The 12,160-nt window shown below is 37.8% G+C and overlaps 1 protein-coding gene across 1 annotated transcript in view; it reads left to right on the top strand.

The window, feature by feature from the left end:
- MLLT10 (MLLT10 histone lysine methyltransferase DOT1L cofactor) overlaps positions 1-12,160 on the top strand; it is a 250,202-nt gene that overhangs the window by 29,506 nt on the left and 208,536 nt on the right. The window contains 1 exon segment of the mRNA XM_077154301.1: positions 11,839-11,893. Within this exon segment, the coding sequence (XP_077010416.1) occupies positions 11,839-11,893 (55 nt within the window).

Below are 12,160 nucleotides of genomic sequence, written 5' to 3'. Positions count from 1 at the left end.
AGATTTTTCCTTATAGCTGCTTCAGAATATAGGAGGCTAGAAGGCTTAAATATTTTTTTTATCACCACGATCACCTTTTTTTTTTCTTTTTGATAAAAATAATAGATATTAAAAAAAAGCAATGAATTCCAAAGCATGGCACCACAGTTAGTTGTAGAACATATTTCAGAGTTCAACGTGGATTACAATTACACAAGTTTGGGTTTTACTTCTAGCTTTTCTAAGATACTGGAGACTAAAAAAGATATCAATTTAATGATTTAGCATTCATATTCATTTGTTAAATCCTGTCTTTTCTGTGTAACTCCACCATCACCTTTGATCTCACTATCCTTCTCTTTAAGGGTGTTTGGGCTATGGCCATTCTAACCTTTTCATGTTGGAAGGTCTGTCACTAATATTGGGTAGGGACATGGAATAAGCTGATGTTCTGGAGAGGCTGGTCCCTTTAGGTTTTAGCACTTATCTGGTTCAGGAAACCATCTAGAGGTTGTAGGTTTCTGGAAGGTTACACTAGTGCATCGAACCTTTGTGGAATCTTATATATTGCCCTAGGTGTTTTTTAGGATTGGCTGGAATGGTCCTCGTTGGAATTTGGCAGGTTATGATAGGTAGCAAAGTCTTACTGAAGCTTGGATAAGAGCAACCACCAGAGTAGCCTCTCAACTTTATTTGACTCCCTCTGCCACTGACACTTTATTAAACTTCTTCTTCCCCTTTTGGTCAGGATGGAATTGTAGATCCCACAGTGCCAGGGCTGTATTCATCCCTGGGAATCATCTCCCGTGCCACCAGGGAGATTTTTGCCCTGGATATTATGTCCCACATGGGGGGAGGGCAATGATTTCACTTGCAGAGTTGGGCTTAGAGAGAGTTAGGCAGCACACCTGAGCAACAAAACAGGTCCTCGAGAAGTAACTCTTAGGCATACCTATAAGCAGGCTAAGTTTCTCTGCTGCCTACATAGATTTCACAAGAGTAAGCCTCAAGATCAAAGGCTGGGTCTGTTGATTTGGGTGTCCCTAAAGTTTGACACAGTATCAGGGGATTTCCTGATGGTAAAATTTAATAGTTCTGTATTTTTTCTCCCATCCCTCAAGGAATTTTGATGATAATACTTTTTGATTATCTGTTTCATATGCTCTAGGACGTATCCAGGTATTACATTAGGATATACAGGATTAAAGAACCTCACTCTTATTCTGGGCTCCCTGTGTTTCAGTTGTCCAAATGAACTATACAGATGGGTTGTGATTTCAATAGATTTGCTCTATTGTTTTTTTCTTTTCCATTTCATTGATATCCTCTCTGCTCTTTATTATTTGCTTCTTTGATGTTCTAGTTTCTTTATTTTATTTTCAAAATTTATTTATTAATTAAAGAAAAATTTTAACTAACGAACTAAAACAATATGTGACCATTCCATTCTACATATATAATCAGTAATTCACAATAGCATCACTTAGTTGCATGTTCATCATTTCTTAGAACATTTGCATCAATTCAGAAAAAGAAATAAAAAGACAACAGAAAAAGAAATAAAAGGAAAACAGAAAAAAAAAAGATTATACATACCATACCCCTTACCCCTTGCTCTCATTGATCACTAGTGTTTCAAACTAAATTTCTTTTAACATTTGTTCCACCTATTATTTTTATTCCATATGTTTTACTCGTCTGTTGATAAGGTAGATAAAAGGAGTGGAGTATCAGACACAAGGTTTTCACAATCACACAGTCACATTGTGAAAGCTATATCATTATTCAATCATCCTCAAGAAACATGGCTACTGAAACACCGCTCTACATTTTCAGGCAGTTCCCTCCAACCTCTCCGTTACATCTTGACTAATAAGGTTATATCTACTTAATGCATAAGAATAACCTCCAGGATAACTTCTCGACTCTACTTGCAATCTCTCAGCCGTTGACACTTTGTCTCATTTCACTCTTCCCCCTTTTGGTTGAGAGGGTTTTCTCACTCCCTTAATGCTGAGTCTCAGCTCATTCTAGGGTTTTTCTCAATCCATTGATGCTGAGTCTCAGCTCATTCTTGGATTTCTGTCCCACGTTGCCAGGAAGGTCCACACCCCTGCGAGTCATCTCCCACGTAGACAGGGGGAGGGTGCTGAGGTTGCTTGTAGTTTTGGCTGGAGAGAGAGGCCACATCTGAGCAACAAAAGAGGCTTTCTTGGGGGTGACTCTTAGGCCTAATTTTAAGTAGGCTTGACCTATCCTTTGTGGGGTTAAGTTTCATATGTACAAACCCCAAGACTGGGGGCTCGGCCTGTAGCTTTGGTTGTCCACACTGCTTGTGAGGATATCAAGAATTCAACTTGGGGAAGTTGAATTTCTCCCTGTTCTCACCATTACCCAAGGGGACTTTGCGAATACTTTTCCACTCACTGATTGAATCACTCTGGGATTCATCGGGGCATCGCTCTGGACAAACCAACAAATTCTCATGTCCTACCTGAGATTCCAAGTACTTATGGTGTTCAATCAAGCTATCTACGTAAGTTATATTAGGAAATGCACTAGTCAAAATATGTATTTTGTACCAAATAAACATTTTTTGCTGTACTTTCACACATAAGTTGATATTTTAAAATATTAATTACTAGGTTTTTTCAGCACCCTGCAATAATGACATTCCTTTGTTCTTCCTCATGCACAAACACTTAAAATTTGTACATTTAGTCAGTATTATTATACATTCCAGGCATTCCTAGATTATACCATCTCAATCTTTAATGTCTATCTTTCTTTCTGATTTCATTTATTCCCTAGCCCTCCTCCCTCTATCTATCACATGTAGCTACATTCACTGTTTTAACATAATTTTATTACAGCTATGTAGTATTGTGCTGTCCATTTCTGTGTTTTTATATTCAGTCCTGTTGCACAATCTGTATCCCTTCAGCTCCAATTACTCAATATCTTACCCTATTTCTATCTGTTGCTAGTCTCTATTACCAACGAAATATTCCAATTTATTCACTGATGTCAGTTCATATCAGTGAGACCATACAGTATTTGTCCTTTTGTTTCTGGCTAATCTCACTCAGCATAATGTCCTTAAGGTCAATCCATGTTGTTATGTACTTCATAATTTTATTCTGTCTTAAAGCTGTATAATATTCCATCGTGTGTATATACCACGGTTTGTTTAACCACTCGTCTGTTGATGGACATTTTGGCTGTTTCCATCTCTTTGCAATTGTAAATAATGCTGCTATAAACATTGGTGTGCATATGTCCGTGTCTGTCTTTGTCTTTATGGCCTTTGAATAGATACCTAGCAATGGTATTGCCAGCTCATATGGCAATTCTGTATTCAGCTTTCTGAGGAACCACCAAACTGCCTTCCAAAGTGGTTGCACCATTTGACATTCCCACCAACAGTGAGTAACTGTGCCTCTTTCTCCATATCCTCTTCAGCACTTGTCATTTTCTGTTTTGTTGATGATGACCATTCTGGTGGGTTTGAGATGATATCTCATTGTGGTTTTGATTTGGATTTCTCTAATGACCAGGGAAATTGAGCATCTCTTCATGTGCCTTTTGGCCATTTGTATTTCCTCTTCTGAGAAGGGTCTATTCAAGTCTTTTTCCCATTTTGTAATTGGATTGGCTGTCTTTTTGTTGTTGAGTTGAACAGTCTCTTTATAAATTGTGGATACTAGACCTTTAACTGATACATCGTTTCCGAATATTGTCTCCCATTGTGTAGGCTGTCTTTTTACTTTCTTGATGAAGTTCTTTGATGCACAAAAGTGTTTAATTTTGAGGAGTTCCCATTTCTTTCTTTCTTCAGTGTTTTTGCTTTGGGTGTAAGGTCTGTAAAATCGCCCCCAAGTATAAGATTTATAAGATATTTCCCTACATTTTCTTCTAACTGTTTTATGGTCTTAGACCTAATGTTAAGGTCTTTGATCCATTTTGAGAGAACTTTTGTATAGGGTGTGAGATATGGGTACTCTTTCATTGTTTTGAATATGGATAGCCAGTTCTCTAGGCATCATTTATTGAAGAGACTGTTCTGTCCCAGGAGAGTTGGCTTCACTGCCTTATCAAAGATCAATTGTCCATAGGTTAGAGTGTCTATATCTGAACACTCTATTTGATTCCATTGGTCAATATATTTATGTTTATGCCAGTACCATGCTGTTGTGACCACTGTAGCTTCCTAATATGCCTTAAAGTCAGGCAGCGTGAGATCTCCGACTTCATTTCTTCAGGATACTTTTGGCTATTCGGGGCACCCTGCCCTTCCAGATAAATTTGCTTATTGGTTTTTCTGTTTCTGAAAAGTAAGTTGTTGGGATTTTGATTGGTATTGCGTTGAATCTGTAAATCATTTTAGGTAGAATTGACATCTTAACTATATTTAGTCTTCCAATCCATGAACACGGTATGCCCTTCTATCCATTTAGGTCTTCTGTGATTTCTTTTCACATTTTCTTGTAGTTTTCTCTGTGTAGGTCTTTTGTCTCTTTAGTTACATGTATACCTAAACATTTTATTCTTTTGGTTGCGATTGTACATGGAATTCGTTTCTTGATTTCCCCATCAGATTGTTCATTACTAGTGTAGAGAAACACTACAGATTTTTGAGTGTTGATCTTGTAACCTGCCACTTTGGTGTACTAGTTTATTAGCTCTAGTAGTTTTCCTGTGGATTTTTCAGGGTTTTCGATATATAGTATCATACCATCTGCAAACAGTGAGAGTTTTACTTCTTCCTTTCCAATTTTGATGCCTTGTATTTCTTTTTCTTGTCTAATTGCTCTGGCTTAAACTTCCAACACAATGTTGAATAACAGTGGTGATAGTGGACTTCCTTGTCTTGTTCCTGAACTTAGGGGGAAAGATTTCCGTTTTTCCCCATTGAGGATGATGGTAGCTGTGGGTTTTTCATATATTCCCTCTATTATTTTAAGGAAGTTTCCTTCTTTTCCTATCCTTTGAAATGTTTTCATCAGGAAAGGATGTTGAATTTTGTCAAATGCCTTTTCTGCATAAATCGAGATGATCATGTGGTTTTCTGCTTTGATTTGTTGATATGGTGTATTACATTAATTGATTTTCTTATGCTGAACCATGCTTCTATACCTGGATCAATCCTACTTGGTCATCATGTATAATTCCTTTCATGTGTTGCTGGATTCCATTTGCTCGAATTTTGTTGAGGATTTTTGTGTCTCTATTCATTAGAGAGATTGGTCTGTAGTTTTCTTTTTTTGTAATACCTTTGTCTGTCCTTGGGATGAGGGTGATGTTGGCTTTGCAGAATGAATTAGGTAGCTTTTCCTCCTCTTCCATTTTTTGGAAGAGTTTGAGCAGAATTCGTAGTAATACTTTCTGGGATGTTTGGTAGAATTCACGTTTGAAGGCATCTGGTCCTGGACTTTTCTTTTTGGGGCGCTTCTTAATGACTGATTCATTTTCTTTACTGGTGAATTGGTTTATTGAGGTCGTCTGTTTCTTCCCAAGTCAAAGTTGGTTGTTCATGCTTTTCTAGGAAGTTGTCCATTTCATCTACAGTGTTGTATTTATTAACATAAAGTTGTTCATAGCATCCTCTCATTACTTCCTTTATTTCTGTGGGGTCAGTGTTTCTGTCTCCTCTTCCATTTCTGATCTTAATTATTTTCATCCTTTCTCTTCTTTTTGTCCATTTTGCTAAAGGTCCATCAATCTTACTGATTTTTCTCATAGAACCAGCTTCTGTTTTAGTTGATTTTCTCAACTGATTTCATGTTCTCAATTTCATTTATTTCTTTTCTAATCTTCATTATTTCTTTCCTTTTGCTTGCTTTGGGGTTAGTTTGCTGTTCTTTCTCTAGTTCTTCCAAGTGGACAGATAATTCCTTGATTTTTGCCCTTTCCTCTTTTTTGATATAGGCATTTAGGGCAACAAATTTCCCTCTTAGCACTGCCTTTGTTGCATCCCATAAGATTTGATATGTAGTGTTTTCATTTTCATTTGCCTCGAGATATGTACTGATTTCTCTTGTAATTTCTTCCTTGACCCACTGGTTGTTTAAGAGTGTGCTGTTGAGCCTCCACATATTTGTGAATTTCTGGCACTCTGCCTGTTATTGATTTCCAACTTCAGTCCTTTATGATCTGAGAAAGTGTTTTGTATGATTTCAATCTTTTTAAATTTATTGAGACTTACTTTGTGACCCAGCATACGGTCTGTCTTTGAGAATGATCCATGAGCCCTTGAGAAAAAGGTGTATCCTACTGTTGTGGGGTGTAATGTTCTATAAATGTCTGTTAAGTCTAGCTCATTTATTGTATTATTCAAGATCTCTTTTTCTTTATTGATCCTCTGTCTAGATGTTCTGTTCATTGATGAGAGTGGGGAATTGAGGTCTCCAACTATTATGGTAGATGTGTCTATTTCTCTTTTCAGTGTTTGCCTCATGTATTTTGGAGCATTCTGGTTTGGTGCATACCTATTTATGATTGTTATGTCTTTGTCCTGAATTGTACCTTTTATTAGTATATGGTGTCCTTCTTTGTCTCTTTTCACTGTTTTACATTTGAAGTTTAATTTGTTGGATTATTAGTATAGCTACTCCTGCTCTTTTCTGATTGTTATTTGCATGAAATATGTTTTCCCAACCTTTTGCTTTCAACCTGTGTTTATCTTTCGGTCAAAGATGTGTTTCCTGTAGACAGCATGTAGACGGGTCCTGTTTTTTAATTCATTCTGCCAGTCTATGTTTTTTGATTTGGGAGTTTAATCCATTAACATTTAATGTTATTACTGTACGGGTAGTACTTTCTTCTACCATTTTGCCTTTTGGATTTTATATGTCATATCTAATTTTCCTATTTTTTTCCTTTACTCATAGTCTTCCTTTTTACACTCTTCTGCACACCTCTCTCTCCTGTCTTTTATTATCTGTCTCTAGTGCTCTGTTTAGTATTTTTTCAGAGCTGGTCTCTTGGTCACAAATTCTCTCAGTGATTTTTTTGTCTAAAAAAATTTTAATTTTTCCCTCATTTTTGAAGGACAGTTTGCTGGATATAGAATCCTTGGTTCGCAGTTTTTCTCTTTTAGTAATTTAAATATATCATCCCACTGTCTTCTCACCTCCATCTTTTCTATTGAGAACTCTATGCATAGCCTTATTGGGTTTCCCTTGTATGTGATGGATTAGTTTTCTCTTGTGCTTTCAAGATTCTCTCTTTCTGTTTGACCTTTGACATTCTGATTAGTAAATGCCTTGGAGTACGTCTATTTGGATCTATTCTCTTTGTGGTACACTGTACTTCTTGGATCTGTAATTTCAAGTCTGTCATAAGTGTGGGAAATTTCAGTGATAATTTCCTCCATTGGTTTTTCTCCTCCTTTTCCTTTCTCTTCTCCTTCGGGGACACCCACAGCATGTATATTCGTGTGCTTCATATTGTCATTCAGTTCCCTGAGTCCCTGCTCATATGTTTCTATTTTTTTCCCTTTAGTTTCTGTTTCTTGTCGGATTTCAGATGTTCCGTCCTCCAGTTCACTAGTCCTATCTTCTGCCTCTTGAAATCTACCATTGTAGGTTTCCATTGTTTTTTCCATCTCTTCTACTGTGCCTTACATTCCCATAGGTCTGTGATTGGTATTTTCATACTTTCCATTTCTTCCTTTTGTTCTTTCCTTGCCGTCTTTATATCCTCCCTCAATTCATTGATTTGGTTTTTGATGAGGTTTTCCATGTGTGGTGGTATATTCTGAATTAGTTGTTTCAGCTCCTGTATCTTATTTGAATTCTTGGTTTGTTTGTTTGACTGGGCCATATCTTCAATTTTCCTGGTGTGGTTTGTTATTTTTTGTTGGTGTCTAAACATTTAACTAACTAGTTTATTCTGGAAATGCTTTCATTCCTTTTACCTAGGGTTTTCTTGCTGGATGAATTTGTTGTCTGTCTGTTCTTTGACATTCAGTTCAGCTTTTTCTGGACCTCTAGCTTAGGTTTTGTTTAACAGAGGAGAATTTTTCAGTTCTTGTTTTCTTGTTTCTTGCCCTGCTTGTATGCTGCCTTTTTCCCCCGACCCTTAGGAGAGTTTACATAAGTATTATAGATCCCAGCTGGATTTTCCCAGACCAAACTGGCGTCTTATCAGGGGGAAAGAGTCACCTGCATCGGTTTTCCCTGAGGGTGAGAACCAGCAGGTTGAAGGACTTTTCTTCAAGTTTCTGGGCTCTGTTTTTCTTATCCTGCCCAGTATGTGGTGCTTGTCTGCGTGCAGGTCCAACCAGCATAAGATGGTGTGGTATGTGTAACTTTGGCTGGGGGCGTGGTGGAGACAGAGAAGAGGTTGTAGGCTGGTTTTAATGGCTTCAAATTACCAAGTTCCTTGGTGTCTGAATTCCTTGAGGGAGGGATTCCACCTGAGTTGGGCTTCACTCTTCCCCTGGGCAAGGCACAGGCTCCAGACAAACCCTCAGATTAGTTTGTTTCTGCCTATGCCTGGGCCAGTTGCAGCCTGACGACCCATGTGGCTGTATCCAAAGGCAGTCAAGAAACACAGCCCCAAAAACCTCTGTTTCCTTTTTTTTTCCTTTTTCTTTCAGCCCTGCCCCCTTGTTACCCGGGCAAAAATGAGCTACCTCCACTTTGACCAGGTTCACCTGAACTGGGGGCCTATTTTTAGTAGTCAGAATTTGTTAATTAATTCCACAATAGGCATTTGGTTGGGCCCTGCCCCTGCTGCTGGTAAAGTCCCTTTCCTTTCCCCTCTGGGATGCAGCCTGTGGGGAGGGGTGCTGTTCACCACGGCTTGGGGAACTCATGGTTCTGGGGGGGTTTGCAGCTGTTCCAGCTGATCCATATTGGGGTATGCTGTGTGTCTAGTCACTGATGTGGCCCCAGGAGCTGTTCTGTACTGTGTCTGATTATTTAGTAGTTGTTCTGGAGGATGAACTAAAACGTGCGCCTTGTTAAGCTGCCATCTTGTCCCCGAGCTGAGTGTCTATTTTTAGTAGTCAGAATTTATTAATTAATTCCATAATTGGAGCTTGATTGTGCTCAGCTCCTGCTGCAGGTAAATTCTCTTTTCTTTTCCCTCTGTGAAGCATCCTCTGGGGTTCCTTGGCTTGGATACTCACAGTTCTGGGGGTATTTCGCTCAGGTCCAGCTTGTCCAGACTGTGGTACATTGTGTGTCCAATTACTGATGTGTGCCCAGATGTCGTTCTGTACTATTCCTCGCTATTTACTAGCTGCTCTGGAGGATGAACTAAATTCCTTGCCTCACTTAGCTACCATCTTGGATTGTTGTCCCTGATTTATTTTTGTTTTTAGACGTGATACTAAATTTCGTTTCCTTTTTTCTTAAACAGGTTTAAAGAAAACTATTTCAGAGTGATAAGGGGTCTATTAATTAAAATGACATTTTCAAGCATTATAAAATTATGTGCATGAAATAACAGCTATAAAATACACAAAGAAGAACTGTCAGGAAAAATAGACATATGAACACTTTAATTGGGTATATTATCACCCCATACTCTTGATTCTTGAGATAAAAGGTAATGTTTTGTATTTCTGTTTTCTGATCTTTGTAAATATTTTTCTTATGGTCAGTATATTGTCTATGTAGCAAATGTCCAATGTGTATTTGCAAAGAATGTATAATATTCAGTTTTGGAATACAGTGTTTCTGTAAGATATAGTTTACTTTGGGTCAACTGTTTCGCCCCATGTCACAAAGTGTCCTGCAACTAACAGTGTTCCTCCTGAGGAGGGGTCTGCCATGTAGCTTAGAAGCACCTTGTTCATTGCCTTTGTTTTCAGCCTTCTGTCCATCCTGCTCCCCATCTGTTGATTTGTTTTTGAGTGACCGTGTTGTGGACTGTGCTGATGCTGGGGCAATAGCTGTAGAATGGAGTTTATAGTCTGTGTGCTGACCAGTGCCCATGGGATCCTGCTTATAGTTTACACATTGATCACTGGTCATGGAGTGTAGATTATAGTCTAGATGCTGACCTGCGGCCATGGGATAGGGCTTGTAGTCTAGCTATTGCCCAGTGGCTGTGGAATGGAGTTTATAGTCTAGATGACCAGTAGCCATGGGATGGAGCTTACAGTCTAGATTTTGACTAGCAGCCATAGGTTAGGTGTAGATGCTGACCAGTGGCCATGGGATGGTGTTTATAATCAAGATTTTGAGACAGTGGACATTAAATAGAGCTGATAGTCTAATGGAGATGAACAAAAATGTATAAATTGTTAATTGTGGTAGTAATAAATGCCAAGAAAGAAATTCAAGATATTCATAATTTGGCACCTAACTTGATCTTGGAATTCAGAAAACTCTTTGCTGAGAAAGTGACTTAAGCAAAGACCCCAGGGATACATAGAAGTTAGCCAGCTGAGGGAAGTTCGGGGTAAAGGACAGTAAACCCAGCTAGGGTAAAATCAGCACATTTATAGACTCTGGCGCAGGATTGGGCTTTTGGGGTATTTATAGAACCAAGTGGAAAAAAAGTCAGTATGGCCCAGAGAAGAGATGGAGAGTGGAGAGAGAATGTTGTAGGGATAAGTAGAAGGTAGACCATTTTGGAAAACTGAGAGATTTTAAGTGAGACCTTTTGAACTTCACTCTGTTATGAAAAATTGATTGGTGATGGTCAGTTAAGAGAGAAACTGGATAGACTATTTAGGAGGTCACTTAAAGAAGGGGCCCACTTGAAAGATGATTGTCTTTTTTGGTTAGGAAGTTGTCTATCAGCCTGAAATGCAGAGAACAGATCTGAACAGGAGTTAACCTTTGAGAGTAAGTAGATCATTGTAATTTAATTGTAATGGAAGATCTGGAAATGAACAAGATTGCTTGAAGTTTTATATGAAATAAGACTTCTTAGGCCAGAGCCCTGGGGTACTACAACATTTAAAGGATGAGTAAGGTGTTTAGTGAGGCACTGCTGAAGGAGGTAAGAGGAAAACCAGGAGCGTGAAATCCTGGAAAATAAGAAAGGATTGCATGGCTTCTGTTCTGTGTACTACTCATGTTTTCATCTTATTTTCCAACTCTTGCTTTTACTTTGTAATATATTTAAATTACTACATTGTATGGTGCAAAATCCTCTTGAGAACAAGGTAGGGTATAAATAAGTATTAAGATTTGACCTCCTGGTACGTATTCTTCATGGTAAGATAATGTCATTGAAACTTACTATTATTTATATATCGTTATCTGCTTTGTTGCCCAATAGTGAAATAAAATGATAGTATTGGCTCTGTGTTTATTTGGTTTTAAATTGTGGAGATAGTAAGGAGAAGGTCTACTGTAACTTTTTTTGGGGGAGGGGTGTTTGCATGGTCCGGGGATCGAACCTGGGTCTCCCACATGGAATACTGTAACTTTTGAGTACTCTTGTGTGTGAATGGAAGGGAGGTCAGCACAACCGAGATCACATCTTCTCCTTCAATCAAAATTCTAAATTTTTGAGTTTAAATCTTTAGTTTTTTTAGGAGAAAGCAGACCTAGCCAACTACAGTATTCCTGGTTGATCTTAGATTACTCTCAAGAGATAACAGACAAATGTTGAAAACCTTGTCTCAGGTCTGTGTGAGAGAATCTTTTCGTTTTTATTAAAGAAAAAACAAAATTTTAAAAAGGTTTGTGGCTGGAATTAAAAAGTTCACATATCAGGGAGAATTATTATTTTGGGACAAATGGTTTGAAATATTTTTTTGCCAACTGGTACAAATGGTGCTCCCATATTTTTAATAGTTTTGAGGTTGCAAGGGAAGATTTTATATTCTGTAATCTGAAAAGTCTCTCTAATTTTGTTTTGTTTTCTTTCTTTTTTTTTTTTTTTTAATAGAGATGTGAGCTGTGTCCCCATAAAGATGGAGCTTTAAAAAGAACTGATAATGGGGGTAAGTGCAGTGATGTTTGAAAAAACATTTTTATTGAAAACTGGGGTTGGGGAAAGAGTATTTAAAAATATCTGGTAATTCATCTTATTTTACAAGATAGAGTTAACTATTCAAATATGTTTAAACAGTAGTGACCATGATTTATGAATCTTTTGTGTTTTGAAACAGGTAATTTTGTACTTTGTGAACAAACTGAAGCATTGGTCGTTTTACGCAGAATGATTTATATACTTCTAATTAAATAATCTTGATTTTGTTACTGGATAC

The sequence above is a fragment of the Tamandua tetradactyla genome, chromosome 1, assembly GCF_023851605.1.
Source record: "Tamandua tetradactyla isolate mTamTet1 chromosome 1, mTamTet1.pri, whole genome shotgun sequence".
In the NCBI taxonomy this organism is placed as follows: Eukaryota; Metazoa; Chordata; class Mammalia; order Pilosa; family Myrmecophagidae; genus Tamandua; species Tamandua tetradactyla.
The sequence above is the reverse complement of the archived record's forward strand: the minus strand, read 5'-3'. Positions and strand labels throughout refer to the sequence as shown.